Source organism: Argopecten irradians, unplaced genomic scaffold (assembly GCF_041381155.1).
Source record: "Argopecten irradians isolate NY unplaced genomic scaffold, Ai_NY scaffold_0493, whole genome shotgun sequence".
In the NCBI taxonomy this organism is placed as follows: domain Eukaryota; kingdom Metazoa; phylum Mollusca; class Bivalvia; order Pectinida; family Pectinidae; genus Argopecten; species Argopecten irradians.
Window position 1 is genome coordinate 9,728 of NW_027187960.1, and position 26,295 is coordinate 36,022.

The 26,295-nt window shown below is 35.5% G+C and overlaps 1 protein-coding gene across 1 annotated transcript; it reads left to right on the top strand.

Annotated features, from left to right (window-relative positions):
- The first annotated feature begins 169 nt into the window (after positions 1–169).
- Positions 170–25,259, top strand: LOC138312843 (collagen alpha-5(VI) chain-like). Its single transcript, XM_069253587.1, is given in 13 exon segments — positions 170–310; positions 312–546; positions 2,486–2,749; positions 3,071–3,643; positions 3,976–4,002; positions 4,192–4,257; positions 4,597–4,864; positions 4,971–5,173; positions 15,339–15,366; positions 23,312–23,444; positions 23,549–23,582; positions 24,599–24,866; positions 25,199–25,259. Coding segments are annotated over 13 exon segments (2,301 nt in total).
- Positions 25,260–26,295: the final 1,036 nt, after the last annotated feature.

The window sequence follows — 26,295 nt, forward strand, 5'->3', positions numbered from 1 at the left end:
AGCGTTAATTCATGCATGACGCTATTTTCAAAGGGTATATCTGGTTTTGAACCAACGAATTACGCTAATTTATATTCGTGCTAAAAATGATTACATTTTTTCGCAATTGTTAATGATGTGTTATTGTTGTTTTTAATTATCGACCAATGAACTTCAGATTTTTGATAGAATGTTATGCGACAGAACATACTTATATATTACCGTTGTCCTTAGTATTACCAACATTCTATTTCTACATCGCACAGAATGTGGGTTGCTCCCTGCCGATTTCGTCTTCCTGTTGGACTCCTCTGGTAGTGAAACAAGCGCCAAACTTCAATAAACAAGTGGATTTCATGAGGAACTTCACTTCTCGCTTCACCATCGGTCCAAACAACACTCAGTTCGCCTCCATCACTTTCTCCACCGGAGTGCGAGGTGACTTCGATCTGAACGACAACCAGAATCAGCAGGAACTCCAAAGTGCTATCAACAAAATACACTACATCAATGGTGAAACCGCAACACATCTAGCACTCAACTATGCCAAGTCACATAGCATAGCAGGTATGGTATTGTCTAGCCACCCGACCCTTATCTAATGAAAAGATTTTCTCAGCAGAATTACAATACCGTGTAACTTGTTAAAACCGGATGTCATCGGTACCAGCATATCTGGCCGGTATAGTCAGGATTCTGGATTATACATGGTTTTTAATGGCTTTTCTATCGGTTAAGATAGAAAATTCAATTTAATTACGCGAGAATATAGAGAGATCCGAAATAGGCAAGGACCGGTTTGGAAAGTTTTATGTACTTACTGGATTTCTCCCTCTAGAATCTAGAATCAGAGATGTCGCAGAGACAAAAGGTTATCAAGCCACATTTTAGTGATATTTTTTTGATGCTGTGAAACAGCATTCTTATTAATTAGGTACGCTAGGCGAGCCTGTGCACATCAGAACAATGAAACCACTCCGCGATGAAAATTAAATGTTGTTTTGTTCATTTCACTTAATACTTGATGGTACGGAAAAATAAAATCCCAATATTCAAAACCAAAGTCATTGGATTTGTACATACATATACACCATGGATGGAGTGTTTTAAGTGTTCCGTTGGGACTCTATGATATTGGTATTACTCCAAGATAGTAGTCTCCCGAAAATCACGAACAACGCCTTCTTCGCTGTCTTCCTCCGCGGCAGACTTCCGGTGATTATGGATTGTGTATGGTTATTTAAATTTTACGTAATTCATGCTACTGATCGATTACTGTAATCAAATGTTTGGAAGGTTACTACAAAAAGAAAGTTCTTATAACGCTTTTAAAGTTTTTTGTGTTAGTTGCATTGACGAACTATATCCGATGATTACACTGTATTATTGCGCGCAGTAAAAGTTACTAGTTTTGAATAGGTATGTGTCTGTCACTGGGAGTTGTGTCTTTTGTTTATCGACAACTGCGTTATATTGAAAAATAGAATGATTATATAGATCTATATATATGTACGAGCATTTTAAAGTGACAAATAAACTTATATTGCCGTGTAATGTACGGTAGCCTTATGAAGACTTGCTAAAGTCCGATGTATTTGTAAGAAGTTTTTTGATGTTAGCGTTCTTATGGATTCAAAAGAAATTTGAGTGTTATAAGTAACCAAATAATGTACCTTTTACTTCGCAAAAGTATATGGCCATGTTTCATCATGAGTCAGAAGTCGTCAAAGTACAACTCACGGTATAATATATAATGTTCTGCACGATAATTAATATCTCGCCAGTTTCTGTTAGGCTTACGAAGACTTTGCTAAAGTCCGGTACATTACATGAAGTTTTCTTGATGTTAACGGCTAGCGATCTTGTGAATTTAAAAGAAATCCGAGTGATATACGTAAAGAAATAATGTACCTTTTATTCGGCAAAAGTATCTGGCCATGATTTATTAGTCAAAAGTCGTCAAAGAAAACCCATGTAAGTTTTCTAAAAAGGAAACCAAAACATGTAATAATTCTAATGTTATATTTTTCCGAAAATATTCTTCAATGTTAAGTGGATATTAAGATATGGATATGTTTACTTATTTATTTTTTGTCTTTGAAGAGACATTGATGAAATTGATAATTTAGTAATTAAAAAAAGAATTATAAAAAAAATGATACTCAGATTCTGAACGGTTTCATTGGTGTCGAAATTATTATTTCAGAAATTATTTAGATATTAAATTTATTACAGTTATTTCAGGATAATAAGTTATTCAACTTATTAATCTTGAAAAACTTTAAGTATCATAAAATAGATACGGTATACTTTAAATATATTTTGTTAAACTCCGAAATATAACACTGCACACTTAAAGTACACTAAATTGAATATTTAAATGAAAAACCAATTTCTTTATTATTTGGTTTGGATCCTTCAATCACAACATCTATGAGCGGCCTTGGCACTTTGATTATATTCTAGATATTGTATTACATGATTTATTCTACAATGAATCTTCTAGTACAAAATGGTGGACGGCCAGGAGTACAGAAGTACGTTGTGGTGATGACGGACGGACGATCAAACGAACCACAGATGACAGTTGCTAATGCTAACAGTCTGAAACACCAGCCCAATGTGACGGTCATAGCCTTAGGAATAGGGAGCGCTGTGGATAAGGCCGAACTACTTGCCATAGCATCGGACGCCAAACATGCATTCACCGTCAGTAACTTTGACCTGCTGCACGTGCTGGAGAAGGAACTGACGGATACCACTTGTACAGGTATATATAGGATGTGCCAAATATGCGATGAAATTTAGCTTCGTGTAGAAAAAGGAATTATCAGTATCATCAAACTTGAATACTGAGAGAAATCATCAAAACAATCATTGTGCACATAACCATTTTGGCATAGAATGAAAAAAGAAATCAAGAATTTCACTATATGAATTCATATAAACTCCAATCTAATGATCTAATATCAATAGCTATTTGTCTTTTCATTTGCACTCTAACGAGGTTAGGTAGACTAAGGTTAAGGTGTCAAATAGAAAATGGAATGAAGTATGAAGAAATTAGTATGAAAATTTAATCATTTTTCAGTATGTGGAGATCAGCCAGCCGATCTCGTGTTTTTGCTAGATTCTTCTGGAAGTGAAGGAAGCGCTAACTTCCAGTTACAGAAACAGTTTGTATCTTCGGTTATAAACGAATTCGATATTTCCCCAACCGACACACAGGTGGGATTAGCAACATTCTCTACGTCTTCCAGGGCTGAGATTCTCTTACAACAATACACGCAAAAACCCTCACTTATCCAAGCTGTCCAGCATGTCGCCTACAAAGATGGAGAGACACGAACTGATCTGGGACTACATACCGTGGAACGAAACATCTTTCGTCCGACTCATCACCACTATGGTCCACGTAACGGAGCCAAACGCTTTGTGATAGTCCTTACTGACGGTAGATCCAATGAGCCCACGAATACAGAATCGGCTGCCCATTCTCTAAAAAGGCACGTGGATGAGGTTTTCGCTATTGGCATCGGTCATTCCGTGGACACCGCAGAACTCAAAGTTATCGCTACAGATGATCATCAGCATGTCTTCCAAGCTGGAAACTTCCATGACTTACAAAATCTCAAAGGTCGCATCGTCAAAAAGATTTGTGAACGTAAGTGTACCATTTTGAATCCGGGGACTTTGTAAATCCACGAAACCTTTTAACGCGGTTTTTTTTTTAAAAATAATTGGCAATTTTTCAAGAGCTACATTGTATTTTTTATAATTTTGCGTGTGATTATAATGGTAGTCACTCTTTAAATGTCTACTATATCTTCTATGAGGAAGCTGTTATCGTAATCGGTTTTCGTTATATAAATCAAAATTAAGATTTAAAAACAGAATTACCCATAGGTGGTATATTTTTTAGCTTATTGTTTTAAAATCCATTGAAAACTATTTATAATAGATGAGATGACTAAACTAATATGATTAATTTTCCAGATCGTATCCCTCCTCCCACTACTACACGTAAGAAACATTTTAACGACTTCTTATTACATTATATTAGATTTAATTTTTGCTTCGATCAAGTTGATGATAACGTTTCACTAAAGCTAATTGGATATTCTCAATGTATCTGTCATAGAACAATCTGTGATATAACAATGATATTTAGCGATTCTTATCGTAAAATAATAGTATTTATTTTCTTTACAGCTCTTCCCACCACCACACCAACTACAGTTACAACGACTCCCACCACTACCACAACCGTCAAACCAGGTAGTATTGAGTAACTTCTCCTCGTCCCCCTCTCCTCCTCCTTATTCCTCTTATTCTTTCTCTAAATAGAAAATTTCCGTTCTTAATGCCGGATCCCCGTTCTCAGCTATTCATTTTTTTTGCATTTTCCCCTCGCATTTTCGTCAAATGTACGAATGTATGTGTCTAATGTTTTACTCGACAGAATTTGATAATAATGAACTGCCCCAAACACTATGATACGAAGAATAAAAAAATATAGATAACACAGGGATGACCATATTACCTCTAGCCATACCGACATTTTAACAAAACAAAAAATGTACTGCCGTTAACTCAGTATTCTATCAATCTTTGCAGAATGCGGTGACAAACCCGCTGACATCGTTTTTGTCCTGGATTCTTCCGAAAGTGAAAAAAACGAGGAGAACTTTACAAAGCAAATTAATTTTGTATACAACTTCGCAAAACAATTTGAAATAGGTCCAAAGAATGTCACAGTTCAGTACTGTGACGTTTTTTCATCTGCCATCAGGAACGACTTTTTACCTAAATACCTACAATCACCGACGCGAAGTTCTCCACGCCATCCAAAACCTCCAATACATGGAGCCGGAACCAACACGTCGTTGGCTCTGAAATTCGTTTCGAGAAAACAGCTTCCTTCCGGCACATGGTGGACGTCAAAATGCTACTCCATATAGTGATAGTGATTACTGACGGACAATCCGCAGATCCAACAGCTACTGCCACACGAGGCTGCTTGTTCTCAAAAAGACAGTGGACAAAGTAATTGCTATTGGCATTGGTGATAAGCTAGATACAAACGAACTGTCCACTATTGCATCTGACCATCATCCCTTGACCGTGACAAACTTTGACCTTCTGCATACAATACAACAAAGTCTGGAAAAAAAAAAAAAAAACGCTGCTTGTAGTAATTAGCATCCAGTTGATGTAAATAAAATAGTGAGTTGGTTTTTCTGTACCGTGCCTACTGTATTGCAAACAATGATAAATAAATAAGTAAAAATAGTACCGCTTTCATTTATACTGTCACATACACATACAAAGGCCAATGTTTGTTACCGACGTTGGTAATAAATACAGTAAAATTTCTTAAGACAGATATGCTTATTAGGTCAGACAATGAGGCAACTTAGGTTGGACAAAAATGTTAACGAAGGTGTATTTACTGTTTTGGGGTTCAGTAAAGGTACACCAAACTCCAAAAATGTCCATCCGAATCTTCCCAAATATCCGCCTTAACTATACGTTCAATATTAACATATGCATGTTATTGGAACTTTTTGGCCATGAAATATAGATGAGATGTCAAATCTTAACTAATTTTAGGACAAGAAATCGTTAAGTAACAACTGGTAAAGTCGTTTGAAAAGCCGTTTAAAGCCTTTTTAGGTAATCTGACCTAGGTCATGGTGACAATTTATTTGGTATAGGATAATCTTTTGTCGTTGCGTTGAGTTTACTTTTCCTTGTGGAACTTAAGTAAATATCAATTGAGACAGAATTTCGGACGAAAAAAGGGAACCCTGGTGTATACCCGGGGAGGGCAACATAAAATTATCCCTAGCGCAGGTCCCTGGGGCTTTTTGAATTTTATAAAGGTATCTTACAGGTTCTCTGTCATAGTACTACAAAAATGTACCTGGGTTTTGTAATTTGTGTGGGCATAATTCAATTGGTAGCTGTTACAGATCATTTGTATGCAATAATTGCGTCCTGTTTTGAATTTTTTATTATTAGGTTTTCAATCGGGTGGATTTGCGATATGACAAGAGGTTCATGCCACCCTATCTTTTCCATTTGTTAATATCTTTTGGCCACCTTCATGACCAAAATTCATCGACTCATGGCCTTATATTTTCAAAGTTTTTGCTATATGTCGAAAGATGGGACGAATTTGCTTATGTACGAACCATCTTTTGTTTTGATTTCGTTGGTCCTCTCAAAATAAATATTTGCTCTATAACATTTTTTCCGGAATGTTGTGCCGAACGTGTGGGATGTAGCCTTGTGGTATAGTGAAACTTGAGGCCAAAAAGAGAATTGATTGATAGAAAAATCAAAACAAGTACATATATATATTTTTTTAAATGGAAAATCTGCCAAAACAAACATTATTATATTCCAATCAATGTTTAACAGTTTTGGTTTGATTAGTAGGTTTAAACGTCCTATTAACAGCCAGGGTCATTTAAGGACGTGTCAGGTTTGTTGGTGTAGGAAAGCCAGAGTACCCGGAGAAAAACCACCGACCAGCAGTCAGTACCTGACAACTGCCCCACATAGGATTCGAACTCGCGACCCAGAGGTGGAGGGCATGTGCGGCCCAATGTTTAACAGACTGAGTTGACATCATTAGGTGAATTAAACGCTATAATACATTGTGTACAGTGTTGTCCATGTACAACATGTCAAAAAGTAGGAGCTAATTACATCGAACCAAAGGTAGAAGCTGTGAAAATGTAGTAACTAGGATCATGTAAATAAAATAGTGAGTTGGTTTTCATGTGTTGTGTGTGTTTTATTGCAAACAATGATAAATAAATAAACAAACAGGTTAAATATTGTGTTATCACTATTAATTATCGGGACTTAAAGATATTTCTCCCATGCTGCCTCTCTATATTTAATTTTAGATGATATTACAGCAAAATGATAAGCATACATGTATACTTGGAATTACCGTTTTGTTTTAAGCTCAAATCATTAATGGATTAAAGTCTCTTTCTGGTGGTTCTATCGAAGGATAAAGTTGTGTCCCTAGCGGGTGTCGATATTTGGAATGGATTCGCGGTCCATGAAACAAATATCGATACCCTACTCAACTTTATCCTTCGATAGAACCACCAGAAAGAGACTTTAATCCTTATATTTACAGTCTTAACTATTATTTTCATAGCTCAAAATTTACCCTTAATAGTGTTTGTGGCATTTATAAGACTAAAATTGAATTATACCGTTTGGTTCCGACAGGCATTTGGAACAGCCACTCGAAGTGGCGGAATTTCCCAATTTATCAATGAACATACAAATAAAATGCGTTCCGTCTGATGAAGCATATATCTGGAATACTATAAATCGTTTTATTTATCTGTTGTTAAAAACACCATGGTGCAATGTCGTTTGGTTTTAATCTTTTACTTCGTATGATTACACACGCTTACACAATTCATAACGTGGCAGGATTTTTAACGTAGTTGTGACGCGGCGTCCCATTCAAACCGCCTGTGTCAAGGAGGTGTGACAAACAGAGAGTTTCTGCAATTTTGTGATCACTTGAGTTCTACTTAATCAGTTCACGTTTGAAATTACTTGAATACACGGATGTTTACATAGTTCCATGTAATTATTTCCGGAGTTTGGAGATTTTCAAATGTATCGGACGTCGTTTCGAGGAACATGTACAAACACAGGTAGGTCCACTACTGTAAACGTTTACCGCTCTCAAAATGTTAGCTTATGTGTTTATGTTGTTGTTTCAAACACTTCAATAAATATTAGAGATATCTATTACAAGTATTGTAAAGCTACAATTGAAGGATTCCGTTTCATTGATATTTCGAAACACCCAAACGTACATTGTGTATGTAAGGCCTACTCTCGCCGATTCACAGTAGATAACGTACAGGACTTGTCTGTCCCCGAGGTTACTAAAAATGCATTATCGTGCTAGGTCGTTTTGGTTAAACTTACGCAACTGAAAGACTGATGTTGTCCTGACATATCTTATCCATTTGCGTACAACAAAAGATGTTACATGTTGTAGCGAACAACACACACTCAACGACACACAACATGTAAAAATTGCAACGTCATCGGAATGTGCAAAACAGTATATCGTTCAACATTGTTTATTTATCATACGCACAGAAGTGTTGCTCAAAGCGGTACGGTAGTAACATAAACAATGTCACTTTTCTACATTTGTATTTACACACGTACATGTATATGCGTTCAAACCTATTTTGATATATGTACATGTTCATCGAACGTAAGTTCGGTACTAAAAACACCAAAAGTTTCTGATTTGGACCATCAATACTCAATCTATCGAGAAATAAAGTTGAGCAGCCTTTGGTTGAAATCAACGGGGTTTATACTATCAATTCACCACCGACTGTAAATATAAGGAATTATGACAAATAGAAATAAAAAATATAAGAATAGAATAATCACAATTGACAAAATGAAGAAACCGATTTTAATGATGATAACCCTTGTAAAACTTTATGTCTAATAGGGATTTAAGGGACCCATGGGAGTCAGAGCTAAGATGCAATTTCATACTACAGTTCCAATGGCTGCTGCCACATAAACGTACAATGGTCAATGTTTGTTTCCGACGTAGATAATAAATGTATGCATATAAACTGTCGATAAATGCCTTTTGACATATAGGCTCCGTCTAAAATATTGAATAACGTTCCGTCGATTATATTGAAAGAACATGTACATAGTTATTTCTAAAATTAATTGATTTTGTTTGCTCATGTCCAAACTATGCTTTGAACCAGTCTACGATAGTGATGCCATGTTTATAATTGTAGGATACGGAAATAATTCCACTTGAAATGTTAACTATTGAAGTTATTTTTCTTATCATGACTTCTACCTTTGATCATGTCCAAACTATGCTTTGAACCAGTCTACGATAGTGATGCCATGTTTATAATTGTAGGATACGGAAATAATTCCACTTGAAATGTTAACTATTGAAGTTATTTTTCTTATCATGACTTCTACCTTTGATCCGGTGTATTTAGCTCCTACATTTTGACACCTTCGCCATGTTGACGGGGCATAGACAAAGCTGTACACAGTGCATTGTAGCATATAATGCACCTAATGGCTAAAATTGTAAAAAAAATCGGTAATATGTGATAAAGACTGCACTACATAAGTTGCAAAACTAAAATTGTAAAAAAATCGGTAATATGTGGGTCGAAAACATACAGAACGCAGTCTTGAAAAGAATGGAAAGCAACACATGAAATATGTTTAAAATGACATGCAATGGCATGAACAACTTTATTTACTTCAAACCACTTTGTCTTAGAGAGATACAAATGTTAGCGTTATGTTGCAACAGATACGTATATATATTTAAGCATTGATGTCAGTATTTTTTTTTATTTCATCGGGCTATGTAAGAATTGTTTGTTTTGTTTTTTTTATTTCATAACCAGACGAAATTTGAAATTAGTTACATAAATTCTTATAATTAATTTTCCAGACTACATGATAAAACATGATACATTTACACGTATGGTTCTATTGATTTTACAAGGAATTATTTGTCCAAGTCAATACACAACGTCAAATTTTCTATTGTGACGTCACGATAACACGTCGGGTTTTCGCGTCATTTTCGGATTTGTTTTTCATATAGGTATTGAATCTATTTCTCTAATTTTCATAGCGGCTATGAATAGCAGAAGTTATCTTCTTATCCGATTATTCCCGTGGAGCGTTAAGATATGTAGATCGCTTTTTCTGTTCATAGCCGCTATGGAAATTAGAAAAAATTCATTTATTCCATATATTTACATAAAAATAATTCATGATCTAATATATTTCAAAAAAATTATTGAAAAGGTTATTATATTTAAAACTATGCAAAAAACCATATACAACAAGAAAAAGAAAAACGAGATCCAATGGGAACAGCTGTATGACACATGTCGTTCCCAACTAACGTCGCGTTTTCAAGCTTCAGGCCTTTCTGTCAACTTTTTGTTTTGCAAGATGGCAAACGATAAACAAGGACATACATTTAAAATAAGATTTGATTGGGATTTATTGTAGTAATACCTTAGTTGATTCCTATATTTCAAAGAACACAACACATTAAATACTTTATTGTCATCATTAATTATTGTGGGGGATCCTTTTTCTTATTGATATGAAACTGCCGTGATGTTTGAAAACAGGCTGATCGAGGACGGGAGAATCGTTGTTATCATAAGTGTTTTCATAGGCAATGGTTGTTTTGATGGTCAGTTCGGTTTATTCTTTATAGTGACGAAACACATCGGAATGTATTAAATATATTGTTATGAAAAAAGATACTTCTATTCTTTGATGTTTCCTTTTTCTCCTTCTCCACTGAAAATCAAAAACGTGATGATTTATTATTTTTAAAAACAAAAGATTTTTTTCTATATATATATAATGTATAAAATATCACTATGAACCTTCCATCGCTAAATAGAATATAGACGGCGTTAATACATAGTCATCAACGCAAACATAAGTGGTTTTACAGTAGTATACAAATACGTTTCTAAACCGTAGAAACTTTTATTTGAACACTATTCAGCCGGACAAACTTTATACATTGGATGGAAGGCCACGTACGGGTCAAAAGGTTGAGGGAGAGTTATGAGGTACGGAGTCCGTCCTCGGCCAGGTCAGTGTTCCGAGATTCTGTCTCGTCGGCACAACCAAGTTGTGTCTCTGTCCTTTCTACTCGCCATTGGGGCTCAAAATCAACACGGTGTTACGCAGTATCGTCCATAGGTTAGCCTCAACATTTATCATCGTCATTGCGAGGGACAGTTCAGGAGACTTACTGTGTATAAGGACATTAACTTATAAGTTTTATGAAATTTTCGCTTTATATAGGAAACGTGTTTTGATTTCAGGTTAATGTATGTTATCATGGTCTTTCGTCGTTATCATTTCCGATGACATGCTATTAATTGTCTATCACTCTGATGACAGCATTCTGACAATATATTTACAAATTTGATATGTTTAGTGAATACCAAAAATGATTCTACGCTGTTGGGTCCCTATTCGATTTCAGTATATACACCGCAGCATTTGCTCTAATATTCAAATGGCCTAAAACAAATACATTTTACAGTATTTTATGTTAATGATGTGTTATTGTTGTTTTTAATTATCGACCAATGATTACTTCAGATTTTTGATAGAATGTTATGCGGACAGAACAATACTTATATATTAACGTTGTCCTATAGTTATTACCGAACATTCTATTTCTTACACCGCACAGAATGTGGTTTGCTCCCTGCCAGATTTCGTCTTCCTGTTGAGATGTCCTCTGGTAGTGGAATCAAGCGCCAACTTCAATAAAACAAGTGGATTTCATGGAGGAACTTCACTTCTCGCTTCTCCATCGGCCCAAAACAACACTACTCAGGTTCGCCTCTATCAATTTTCTCACCAGAGTGCGAGTGTGACTTCGATCTGAACGAGAACCAGAATCAGCAGGAACTCCAAAGTGACTATCAACAAAATACCACTACATCAATGGTGATGAAACCACGCAACATACATCTATAGCATCTCAACTATGCCATGTCACATAGCATAGAGCAAGGGGGGGTTTTTTTTACCGGTAGTTGTATTGTTGGCCACAGACCCTTACCATATTGAAAATGATTTTTCTCAGCAGAATTACCAATTACCCTGGAACTTGTTTAAAACCGGATGTCACCGGTACTATCAGCATATCCTGGCCGGTGGTTTAGTCATCGGTTTCTGGAATTATACAGGTTTTTAATTGCTCTTTTCTATCAGTTAAGCATCAGAAAATTCAAGATTTAATTTATGCTTAGAATATAGAGAGATCCGAAATAGGCAAGGATAACGGTTTGGAAAGTTTTATGTACTTACTGGTATCTTCTCCCTCTAGAAATCTAGGATCAGAGATAGTCGCAGAGGACAAAAGGTTATCAAGCCACATTTTAGTGATATTTTTTTGATGCTGTGAAACTAGCCATTCTTATTAATATAGGTACGCTAGGCGTGCCTGTGCCACATCAGAACAATGAAACCACCTCCGGCGTATGAAAAATTAAAGTTGTTTTGTTCATTTCACTTAACTACTTGATGGCTACGAAAACATAAAATCCCAATATTCAAAAACCAACGTCATTGGATTTGTACATTACATATACACCATGGCTTGGAGTGTTTTAAGTGTTCCGTTGGAGACTCTATGATATTGGTATTACTCCAAGATAGTAGTCTCCCGAACAACATCACGAACAACGCCTTCTTTCGCTGTCTTCCTCGCGGCAGACTTCCGGTGATTATGGATTGTTGTATGGTTCATTTATCATTTTACGTTAATTCATGCTACTGATCGATTACTGTAATCAAATGTTTTGTTTGGAAAGGTTACTACAAAACGAAAGTTCTTTATAACGCTTTTAAAGAGTTTTTTGCTGTTAGTTGCATTGACGAACCTATATCCGATGATATCACTGTATTATTGCGCAGTGAAAGTTAATAGTTTGTTGAAATAGGTATGTGTCTGGTCACTGGGAAGTTGTGGTCTTTTGTTTATCGGACAAACTGCGTTTTTCATATTGAAAATAGAAATGATTAATACTAGATCTATATTATGTACGAGCAATTTTAAAGTGGTACAATAAACTTATATTTGGCCGTGTAATGTACAGGGTAGCCCTTATGAAGGGACTTGGCAAAAGTCCGATGTATTTGTAGAAAGTCTTTTGATGTTACGCGTTCTTATGGATTCAAAAAAGAAAGTTGAGGTGTTATAAGTAACTCACAATAATGTACCTTTTACCTTCGCTAAAAGTATATGGGCCATGTTTCATCATGTGTCAGAAGTCGTCAAAGTACAAACATCAACGGTTATATTATATATTGTTCTGGCACGATAATTAATATCTCGCCAGTATCTGTTCGGCTTACCGGAAGGACTTGTAAAAGTCTGGTTCATTTCATTGAAGTTTTCTCTTGATGTAAACGGCTAGCGATCTTGTCGAATTTGATAAAGAAATACGTAGTTGACTATACGTAAATGAAAATAATGTACTCTTGTTTGCGGCAAAAAGTATCCTTGCCATGATTTATATAGTACAAAAAGTGTCGTCAAAGAAAAAACCTTGTAAGTTTTATAAAAAAGGAAACAACCAAACTGGTAATAATTATATTGTTATAATATTTTCCGAAAATATTCTTCAATGTTAAAGTGGATATTTAAGATACTGGATATGTTTACTTATTATTTTTTGTCTTTGGAAGAGACATTGATGAAATTGATAATTATAGTAATTAAAAGAATAGAATTATAAAAAAAATGATTAACTCAGAGTCTGAAACGGTTTCATTGGTGTCGCTTTTATTATTTAAGACAATTATTTAGAAATATTAAATTTACTTACAGTTATTTCCAGGATAATTAAGTTTATTATTCAAACTTATTACATCTTGAAAAACTTTTAAGTATCATAAAAATAGATACCGGTATAATTTAACATATATTTTGTTAAACCTCCCGAAATATCAAACACTGCACACTTAAAGTACGCTAACATTGAATATTTAAATGAAAAAACCAATTTCTTTATTATTTGGTTTGAGATCCTTCAAATCACAACATCGATGAAGCGGGCTCTGGCACTTTGGATTATATTCTAGGATATTGTGTTACCTATGATTTATTCTAACAATGGAATCATCTAGTACAAAATGGTGGGACGGCCAGGAAGTACAGATAGTACGTTGTGGTGATGACGGCGACGGAACGATCAAAAACGAACCACAGAAGATGACAGTTGCTAATGCTAACAGTCTGAAACACCAGCCCAATGTGACTGTCATAGCCTTAGGGATAGGGAGCGCTGTGGATAAGGCACGAACTATATTGCCATGAGCATTCGGACGCCATAACAGGCATTCTACCGTCAGTAACTTTTGACCTGCTGCAACGTGGCTGGAGAAGGAAACTGACGGATACCACATGTACAGGTAGGATGTTGATAAATATGCAGATGAAAATTTAGGCTTCGTGTTAGAAAAAAGAAAGTTGTGTAGTATCATAAAACCTTGAATACTGAGCGAAATCATCAAAACAACTCAATTGTGCACATAACCATTTTGGCATAGAATGAAAAAAGAAATCAAGGAATTTCACTATATGAATTCATATAAACTCCCAATCTAATGATCCTAATATCAATAGCTATTTGTCTTTTCCATTTGCACTCTAACCGAGGTTTGGTAGATTAAGGTTAAGGTGTCAAATAGAAATGGAATGAAGTATGAAGAATAATGTCTTGGAAAACTTTAATCATTTTTTTCAGTATGTGGAGATGCAGCCAGCCCGATCTCGTGGTGTATGCTTGATTCTTCTGGATGTGAAGGAAGCGCTAACTTCCAGTTAAAGAAAAAAGTTTAGTATCTTCAGTTATAAACGAATTCGACATTTTACCCAACCGACACACAGGTCGGATTGGCAACATTATCTTACGTCTTCCTGGGCTAGAGATTCTCTTACCAACAATAGACACGCAAATAATCCCAAACTTATATCAAGCTGTTACAGCAGGTAGCCCTAATCAGATGGGAGAGACAGCGAACTGATCTAGGACTTAAACATAAAGTGGAACAAAAACCATCTCTTCATGCCGAATCATCACCACTATGGTTCCACGTCACGGGAGCCAACCCGCTTTGTCGATAGTACTTAATGACGGTAGTTCCCAATGTGCCATCGGTTATACAGATGAGGCTGCCCATTCTTCTCAAAAGGCCACGTGCTGGATGAGGTTTTTCGCTATTGGCTATCGGTCATTCCGTGGACCGCCGCAGAACTTCAAAAGTTATCGCTACAGAATGATAATCAGCCATGTCTTCATAGCTGGGAACCTTCCATGACATTACCAATATCTCATAAGGTCGCATCGTCAAAAAAGATTTGTGAAACGTTATACAGTGAACCATTTTGAATACCAGGGGACTATTTGTAAATCCTCATATTGAAAACATTTAATGCGTTTATTAAATATTAAATTGTCGACTTTGTCAAGAAGCAAAAAATTGTATTTGTTATAAATATTTTGAAGTGGATATATATGGTAGTCACTCTTTTTAAATGTCTTACGATATATTCTATGAGTAAGCTGTTTTTACGTATTCGTTTTCGTTATATAATTCAAAATTATGATTTAAAAAAACATACTTATCCATTACGGTGGTATTTTTTTTAGCTTATTGTTTTTAAATCCATTTGAAAAACTATGTATAATTGATGACGTTGACTAAAGACTATTATGATTTACATTTACCAGATCGTATCCCTCCTCCCACTACTACAACGTAAGAACACATTTTACACGACTCTATTTTTCACAATACTATTTGATTTAAATTATTTGCATTCGATCAAGTTGATGAATACCGTTTCACTAAAGCTAAGTTGGATATTTCTCAATGTATCTGTACAAAGAAACAATACTGTGATATAACAGATGCTTTTTAGCGATTTTCTTTTCGTACATATTATAGTATTTTTATTTTCTTTAAAGCTCTTTCCTACCAACCACACCAACTACAGTTTACAACGGACTACCACCACTTACCACAACTCCGTCAAACCAGGTAGTATTGAGTAGAACGTCCCCTCTGTCCTCCTCCTCCTCCTCCTTTATTCCTCTTAGTCTTTACTCTAAATAGAACATTTCCGTTCTTAATGCCGGATCCCGTTCTCAGCTATTCAATTTTTTTGCATCTTTCCCTCTGCATTTTCGTTTCAAAAACTAAATTACAGAACGTATGTATCTAATGATTTTACTCGACAGAATTCTGATAATAACTGAATTGCCCCAACACTATGATAACGAGAGAATAAAAAAAATATAGATAACCCAACAGGGGATGACCCATATTACCTCTAGCCATAACGACATTTTAAACAAAAAAAAAAATGCACTCGCCGGTTACTCAGTATTTCTATCAATATTTTGCAGAATGCGGTGACAAACCGCTGTCATCGTTTTTGTCCTGGATTTCCTTTCAGAAAGTGAAAAAGAGGAGAACTTTACAATAGCATAAATTAATTTTGTATACACAAATCGCAAAACAATTTGAAATAGGTCCATAAGAAATGTCCAATTCAGTACTGTGACGTTTTCATCTGCCATCAGAGAAACGACTTTCTTTTACTAAATACCTAACAATCACGACGCGAAGTTCTACCACGCCCATACAAAACCTCCAATACATGGGAGCCGGAAACCAACACGTCCGTGTGGCTCTGCAACTTCGTTCGAGAAAAAACAGCTTACCATCCGGCACCATGGTGGGAGTCAAAATGCTACTCATATTGTGATAGTGATTACTTGATCGGACAATCCGGCAGATTACACCAGCTACTGCACCCTCGAGGCTGATTGTTCTCAAAAGGACAGTGGACTAAGTATTTGCTATTGGCATTGGTGATAAGCTAGATATCTAACGAAATCTGTCCACTATTGCAATCTGGAACCATCATCCTTGGACCGTGTCAATACTTTGACCTTCTGCATTACAATACAACAAAGTCTGGAAAACGCTGCTTGTAGTAAAATAGCATCCAGTTGATGTAAATAAAAATAGTGAGTTGGTTTTTCTGTACCCGTGCATACTGTAATCTGCAAACAATGATAAATAAATAAGTAAAAATAGTATCCGCTTTCATTTTTACTGTCACATACACATACAAAGGCCAATGTTTGTATACCAGACGTTGGTTATAAAAATACAGTAAAATTTCTTACGACAGATATAGCTTATTAGGGTCAGACAATGAGCAACTTAGGTTGGACAAAAAATGTTAAACGAAGGTGATATTCTACCTGATTTTGAGGTTTTCAGTTATAAAGGTCACACCAACTCCAAAAAAGATGTCACATCCGAATCTTCCCAAATTATTCCAGCCTGTAAACTTTACGTTCAATTATTAAACATATGCATGGGTTATTGGAACTTTTTGGCCATGAGAAATATAGATGAGTATGTCAAATCTAACTAATTTTAGGACAAGAAATACGTTTAAGTAACCAACTGTAAAAGTCGTTTGATTAGCCGTTTTTAAAGCCCTTTTCTAGGTCATATGACCTAGGTCATGGTGACATTTATTGGTATAGGGATAATGCGCATTTGTCCGTTGCGTTGAGTTTACTTTTACCTATGTGGAACGTAAAGTAACATATCAATTGAGACAGAATTTCGGACCGAGAAAAAGGGAACCCTGGTGTTATACCCGGCGAGGTGGCAACATAACAATTATCCATTAGCGCAGGTACCCATGGTGGCTTTTGGAATTTTATAAAATGTATCTTACAGGTTCTCTGGTCATAGTACTACAAATCGTAACCTGGGCTTTGTTGTTAATTTCGTTTGTGGGCATAATTCTACTGGTTAGCTTTAAACAGATCATTTGTATGCAATAATAGAGGTCTGTTTTGAAATTTATTCAAAGACAGAGGTTTTTGCCTCATTGAGGGGTTCGGGTGGACTCTTGTCTATCTGACAAGAGGTACATGCAAACCCTATCAATTCCAGGTGACAGAAACCTTTGTTAATATTTTTGTCCAACCTCTCACTGGAGATCAAAAATTCAATCGCCCTGGCTCTATATTACAAAGTTATTTAATATGTCAGTCAAAGATGTGACCGAATTTGCTTATGACGAACCATCTTTTGATACGAAGTGGATTTCGTGGGTCCTCTCAAATAAATATTTGCTCTATTACATTTTTTCCGGAATGTTGTGCGAAGCGTGCTGGATGTAGCCTTGGCTGTTATAGTGAAAACTTGAGGGCCAAAAAGAGATTTGATTGATAGAAAAATCATAAACAAGTAACAATATTATATATTTTTTTAAATGGAAAATCTGACCAAACAAACTTTATTATATTCCAATCAATGTTTAACAGTTTTGGTTTGATTAGTTTAAAGTCCTATTAACAGCCAGGGTCATTTAAAGGAGTGTCGGTGTCAGGTTTGTTGGTGTAGGAAAAGCCAGAAGTTCCCGGAGAAAAACCACGACCAGCAGTCAGTACCTGAACAAACTGCCCCACATAGGACTTCGAAATACTCGCGGACCAAGAGGTGGAGGGCATGTGCGGCCCAATGTTTTAACAGGACTGAGTAGGACATCATTAGGTGGAAATTTAAACGCTATAACTACCATTGTGTACAGTGTTGTCCACTGTTACAAACATGTCAAAAAGTAGGAGCTAATTACATCGAACCCAAAAGGTAGAAGCTGTGAAAATGTAGTACACTAGGATCATGTAAATAAAATAGTGAGTTGGTTTTCATGTTGTGTGTGTGTTTTTATTGCAAACAATGATAAATAAATAAACAAACAGGTTAAATATTTGTGTTATCACTATTAATTATGGGACTTAAAGGATATTTCTCCCATGCTGCCTCTCTATATTTAATTTTAGATGATATTTACAGCAAAATGATAAGCATACATGTATACTTGGATTTACCGTTTTTTGTTTTAAAGGCTCAAATCATTAAGGATTAAAGTCTTCTTTCTGGTGGTTCTATCGAAGAGGAATAAAGTTGTGTTAGGGGGTTTGTCGATATTTGGAGAAGGATTCGCCGCGTCCATGAATACCAAATATTCGAATACCCTACTTCAAAACTTTTATGCTCTTCGATAGAACCACCAGAAAGGATAACTTTAATCATTATATTTACAGTCTTAAACTTTTATTCTCATTTTAGATCAAAAAATTTACCCCCTTAACAGTGTTTATGGCATTTTTTAGACTAAATTGAATTATATCGTTTGGTTCCGACCAGGCATTTGGAAATCAGTCACTCGAAGTGGCGGAATAGAAATTCCCGCCCAATTTTATCAATGAACATACATAGTTACAAAAAGCGTTCAGTCTGATGAAAACAGCTATATTCTGGAGATTCTATAATTCGTTTTATTTTATCTGTTGTTAAAAACAACATGGTTGCAATTTCGTTTGGTTTTAATCTTTTACCTTCGTATTGTTTAAACAACACAGCTTACACAATTCATAACGTGGCAGGATTTTTAACGTAGTTCGTGGGACGCGGCGTCCGATTCAATCCGCCTGTGTCTAGGACTTCAATGGTGTGGACAAACAAGAGGAGTTTCTGCAATTTTGAATGATCGCTTAGAGTTCTACTTAATTTGCATCGTTCAAACGTTTGAAATTACATTGCCATACACGGATGTTTACCATAGTTTCCATGTAAATAATATTTCCGGAGTATTTGGAGATTTTTCTAATGTATCGGGACGTCGTTTCGTGGAATCATGTACAAAAACAGGTAGTTCCACCTACTGTAAACGTTTACCGCTCTCAAAACATGTTTAGCTTATGTGTTTACAGTTGTTGTTTCAAACACTTCAATATATCAATTAGAGTTAATCTCTCATTACAAGAGTTGTAAAGCTACCATTGAAGGATTTCCGTTTCTCATTGATATTTCGAAACACCCAAATGTACATAGTGTATGTAAGGACTACTCTCGCCGGATTCAGAGTAGATAAACGTACTGGACTTGTTCTTTCACCGAGGTTACTAAAAATTGCATTATCAGTGCTAGGTCGTTTTGGATTAACTTACGCCAACTGAAAGAAGACTGATATATACTTGACGATATCTTATCCATTTGCAGTACAACACAAAGATGTTACATGTTGTAAGCGAACCACACACACACTCAACGACAAACAACATGCTAAAATTGCAACAGTCTCGGAATGTGACAAAAACAGTATATCGTTCAACATTGTTTTATTTATCATTACGCACAGAAGTGTTGCTCAAAGCCGTTACGGTTGTAACGTAAACAAAATTGTCAACTTTTCTACATTCTGTATTACCCAGCGTACATGGTTTATGCGTTCAAACCTATTTTGATATATGTAGACTCTGCTTCATCGAAACGTGAAGTTCGGTACTAAAAACACCAAAAGTTCTGTTTTTGATTTTGGACCATCAATATCTCAATCTATACGAGAAATCAAGTTGAGCCAGCCTTGGGTTGAAATGTCAACGGGTTTATACTCATCAATTCACCACCGACTGTAAAATGATAGGAATTATGCCAAATAGAAAATAAAAAATATAAGAATTAGAATGAATCACAATTGACAAAATGAAGAAAATCGATTTTCAATGATTGTATAACCCTTCGTGTAAACTTTATGTCTAATAGGGATTTAAGGGACCCCAAGGGAGTCCAGAGATAAGATTTGCAATTTCATACTACAGTGTCCAATGGTTGCTGCCACATATAACGTACAATGGTCAAATGTTTGTTTCCGACGTTAGATAATAAATGTAATGCTTATAAAATGTCGATAAACTGGCCTTTTGACATATTAGGCTCCGTCCTAAAAATACGTGAATAACGTTCCGTCGATTATATTGAAAGAAACATTGTACATAGTTATTATCTAAATTAATTGTTTTTGTCTTGCCCTCTATGTCCAAACTATGCTTTGAACCCAGTCTTACGATAGTGATTGCACATGTTTATAATTGTAGGTGGGATACGGAAATAATTCCACTTTGAAATGTTAAACTATTGAAGGTTATTTTTCTGTATCATGACTTTTCTACCCTTCTGGATCATGTCCAAACTATGCTTTGAAAACAGTCTACGATAGTGGATTGCCATGTTTATAATTGTAGGATACGGAAATAATTACAACTTGAAATCGCTTTAATCTATTGAAGTTATTTTTCTTACTCATGACTTCTACCTTTGATCCGGTGTATTTAGCTCCTAAATTTTCGACACCTTCGCCATTGTTGACGGGGCATCACGACAAAAAGCTGTACACAGTGTATTGTAGCATAATAATGCACCTTATGGCATCAAACTACATTTACTAAACATTGAAGTCACCTGATAAAGGACTGCCAAACTACATAAGTTGCAAAAACTAAAATTGTAAAACAAAATCGGTAATATCGTGGGTCGAAAACATTACAGAACGCGAGTCTTGAAAATGATTGGAAAGCAACACATGAAAATATGTTTAAATAATGACCATGCAATGGCCATGAACAACTTTATTTAACTTCAAAACCCACTTTGTCTTAGAGAGTTACAAATGTTAGCGTTATGTTGCAACCAGAAACGTATATATAATTTAAGCATTGGTGTCAGTTATTTTTTTTTTATTCTCATCGCGGCTATGTAAGAAGTTGTTTTTTTTTTTTTTTTTTTTTTTATTTCAATAACCAGACGATATTTGAATTTAGTTACATAAATTCTTTTATAATTAATTTTCAAGACTACATGATAAAACATTGATACATTTTACACGTGTATGGTTCTATTGATTTTACAAGGAATTATTTGTCCAAGTCAATACAACAACGTCAAATTTTTATTGTGACGTCACGATAATCACGTCGGGTTTTCGCGTCATTTTCGGATTTGTTTTTCATATAGGTATTGAATCTATTTCTCTAATTTTCATAGCGGCTATGAATAGCAGAAGTTAATCTTCTTATCCGATTATTGCCCGTGGAGCGTTTAAGAATATGGTAGATCGACTTTTTCTGTTCATAGCCGCTATGGAAATTAGAAAAATACATTTAATCCATATATTTACATAAAAATAATTCTGAAAATAAAAATTATTTGAAAGGTTATTATATTTAAAACTATTGCATACAACCATATACAACAAGAAACGAGATCAATGGAACAGCTTGTATGACAATGTTCGTTCCATAACGTCGCGTTTTCAAAGCTTCCGCCTTTCTGTCAAACTTTTTGTTTGCAAATGGCAAACGATTAAACAAGACCCATACAGTTAAAATAAGATTTGATTGATTTATTATAGTAAACCTTAGTTGAATTCTTTATCAAGAAACAAACAACATTTAAAACTTTATGCATCAAATTATTGTGGGGGACTTTTTCTTATTGATATGAAACTGGTGGCGTGATGTTTGAAATCAGCTGATCGAGGCACGAGAATCGTTGTATTCATTAGTGTTTTCATAGGCAAATGTTTGTTTTGGTCAGTTGGTTTATTCATTATAGTGACGAAACATCGGAAATGTAAATATATTGTTATGAAAAAAGATACGGGAAATCAAAACGTGAGATTTATTTTAAAAACAAAAGATTTTTTTTATATATATAAATGTATAAATATCACTATGAATCTTCCATCGCAAATAGATATAGACGGCGTTAAACATAGTATACGCAAACATAAAGTGGTTTTACAGTAGTATACAATACGTTTAACGTAGAACTTATATTTGAACACTATCGCCGACAACTTATCATTGGAGAAGGCCACGTACGTGTCAAAGGTGAGGAGATATATGACGACTGAGTCCGTTCTCGGCCGTCAGTGTTCCGAGATCTGTCCGTCGGCACCACCATGTTGTGTCTCGTCCTTCTCCTCGCCATTGGGGCTCAAATCAACACGGTTTACTCAGTATCGTCCATAGGTAAGCCTCACATTTATCATCGTCATTGTAAGACACTCGGGAGACATAAGTGTTTATAAAATATTAGTTATAAAACTAATATAAAAGATACCTTTTAGACAAACGTGACTGATTTCAGGGTCATGGCACGTTATCATGACTTTCGTCGTTAACATTTTCGAAGAACTACATTAATTTTAAATCACACTGAAGACAGGATTCTGAATATATATTTACAAATATGATATGTTTAGTACTACAAAAACGTATTCTACCCTGTTGGATTCCTATTCGATATCAGTATAGACACCACACATTACCATTGATTTATATAAACTGCATACACTGAAGAGTCAATGACTACTGTTAGGAGCTATGTTTTTTTATTATTTTGGAGGCATTGTGATAGTTACCGTTTGAACCCTGCAGGTAGGGCGTTAGTTACTGTTATGTAGCACTTGGTATCATTTGAATTTTGTTTTAAATGAATTAGCTAAATTATTAAAATAGTTTGCTTTTTCTTATATTGTAATCGTAATTTTTCTCACTGCCTTTGAAGCGTTAATTCATGCATGACGCTATTCTTTAAAAGGGTATATTGGTATTGAACCAACTAATTATTAATTTATATCCGTGCTGAATTAATAATTTACATTTTTTCGCATTTGCACTAACATTCAACTGGCCTAAAACAAGTACATAATGTTATGCGATAGAACATACTTATATATTACCGTTGTCCTTAGTTATTACCAACATTCTATTTCTACATCGCACAGAGTGTGGTTTGCTCCCTGCCGATTTCGTCTTTCTAGTTGGATTCCTCTGGTAGTGAAAACAAGCGCCAACTTCAATAAACAAGTAGATTTCCTGAGGAACTTCACTTCTCGCTTCACCATCGGTCCAAACAACACTCAGTTCGCCTCCATCACTTTCTCCAACCGGAGTGCGAGGTGACTTCGATCTGAACGAAAACCAGAATCAGCAGGAACTCCAAAGGTGCTATCAACCAAAATACACTACCTCAATGGTGAAACCGCAACACATTTTAGCACTCAAACTATGCCAAGTCACATAGCATAGCAGGTATGGTATTGTCTGGCCACCAGACCCTTATCTATTGAAAAGATTTTCTAACCGAATTACAATATCCGTGTGACTTGTTAAAAACCGGATGTCAACCGGTACCAGCATATCTGGCCGGTATAGCCATGTTTCTGGATTATACAGGTTTTAATTGCTTTTCTATCAGTTAAGATAGAAAATTCCATTTAATTATGCTAGGAATATAGAGAGATCCGAAGTAGGCAATGAGACCGATTTGGAAAAGTTTTTATGTACTTACAGGATTTCTGCCCTCTAGTTGAATTTTAGGAATCGAGAATCAGAGATGTCGCAGAGACAAAATGTTTCTATAAGTTAAGATAGAAAATTCCATTTAATTATGCTAGAATATAGAGAGAGATCCGAAATAGGCAAAGACCGGTTTGCAAAGTTTTATGTACTTACAGGATTTCTCCCTCTAGTTGAATTTTAGGAATCGAGAATCAGAGATTAATTATGCTAGAATATAGAGAGAGATCCGAAATAGGCAAAGACCGGTTTGCAAAGTTTTATGTACTTACTGGATTTCTCCCTCTAGTTTGAATTTTAGGAATCTAGAATCAGAGATGTCGAAGAGACAAAAGGTAATCAAGCCACATTTTAGTGATAATTTTTATATTCTAGATACGGTATTATATTATTTACTTAAAATGAATCAAGACAAGGCTAATATAGTTTACGTAAAGCTTTATTGTAAGCTAAGTTTTAACACGGCCTTAACCATAAGGAGTTCAAACAAAGTTTTTTTTAAAAGCAATTCGGATTGCACTGATATAGAATGTTATCTCAAAGGTCTCATAGTTAAGTGAGTTGGTGGGTATGTGGCAGAGGGAGCAAGTAGATTGAATTCTTCAATCAAACATGTGGGATAGTGAAACATGTAATATACTGCACTAATGGAATATATATTTTCGAGATTATCTATTATTAAAATAAAAACTAAAAATAGTATAACCAATTCAATTCTTCAACTTTATTCATTTTTTTTACCTTTCTAGTACAAAATGGTGGACGGCCAGGAGTACAGAAGTACGTTGTGGTGATGACGGACGGACGATCAAACGAACCACAGATGACAGTTGCTAATGCTAACAGTCTGAAACACCAGCCCAATGTGACGGTCATAGCCTTAGGAATAGGGAGCGCTGTGGATAAGGCCGAACTACTTGCCATAGCATCGGACGCCGAAAACATGTATTCACCGTCAGTAACTTTGAACTGCTCAACGTGTGCTGGAGAAGGAACTGACGGATACCACCTGTACAGGTAGGATGTGCCAAATGTGCGATGAAATTTTAGCTTCGTGTAGAAAAAAAGGATATATCAGTAGAATCAAACTTGAATACCGAGAGAAATTATCAAAAACAATCCATTGTGCACATTACCATTTGGCATAGAATGAAAACATAAATCAAGCTCTTTCACTATATGAATTCATATAAACTCCAATCTAAATGATCTAATATCATAGCTATTCGTCTTTTCCATTTGCCCCTCTATCGATGATTAGGTATACAAATGTATTAAGGTTAAGGTGTCAAATAGAAATGTAAATAAGCATTAAGAAATTAGGATTGAAAATTTTTATTATTTTTCAGTATGTCTGGAGATCAGCCAGCCGGGGATCTCGTGTTTCTACTAGATTCTTACTGGAAGTGAAGGCAGTGCTAAACTTCCTAGTTACACGAAAACAGTTTGTATCTTCAGTTATAAACGAAATTCGACATTTCCCTAACCCGACACACCCCCCCCCCCCCCCCCAGGTCGGATTGGAAACATTCTCTACGTCCTCCAGGGCCCGGATTTTCTTACGAACAATACACGCAAAAACCCTCACTTCTCCAAGACTGTCCAGCATGTCGCCTAACCAAAGATGGAGAGACACGAATGATCTCGGACTGCATACCGTGGAACGAAACATCTTTCGTCCGACTCATCACCATATGGCCCACGTAACGGAGCCAAACGTTTTGTGTTAGTTCTTACTTGACGGTAGAATCCAATGAGCCCACGAATACAGAATCGGCTGCCCATTCTCTAAAAAGGCACGTGGATGAGGTTTTCGCTATTGGCATCGGTCTTTCCGTGGACACCGCCAGAACTCAAAGTTATCGCTACAGATGATCTCATCAGCATGTCTTCCAAGCTGGAAACTTCCATTTGACTTACAAAATCTCAAAGGTCGCATCGTCAAAGAGATTTGTAACTGAACGTTAAGTGTACCATTTTGAATCCGGAGACTTTGTAAATCCACGAAACCATTTAAACGCGGTTTTTTTTTTTAAATAATTGTCAATTTTTCAAGAGCTTACCATTGTATTTTTTTATAATTTTTGCGTGTGATTATAATGGTTGTCACTCTTTAAAATGTCTACTATATCTTCTATGAGGAAGCTGTTATCTTCGTAATCGTTTTCGTTTTTATATAAATCAAAAATCAAGATTTAAAAACAGAATTACCCATATGTGGTATAATTAGTTAGCTTTTTGTTTTAAAATCCATTGAAAACTGTTTATAATAATGTGATGGCTAAACTAATATGATTAATTTTCCAGATCGTATCCCTCTCCCATACTACACGTAAGACACATTATAACGATTCTTATTATATTAGATTTAATTTAAGGTTTTTGCTTTGATCAAATTGATGGATAACGTTTCACTAAAGCTATTTGGATATTCTCAATGTATCTG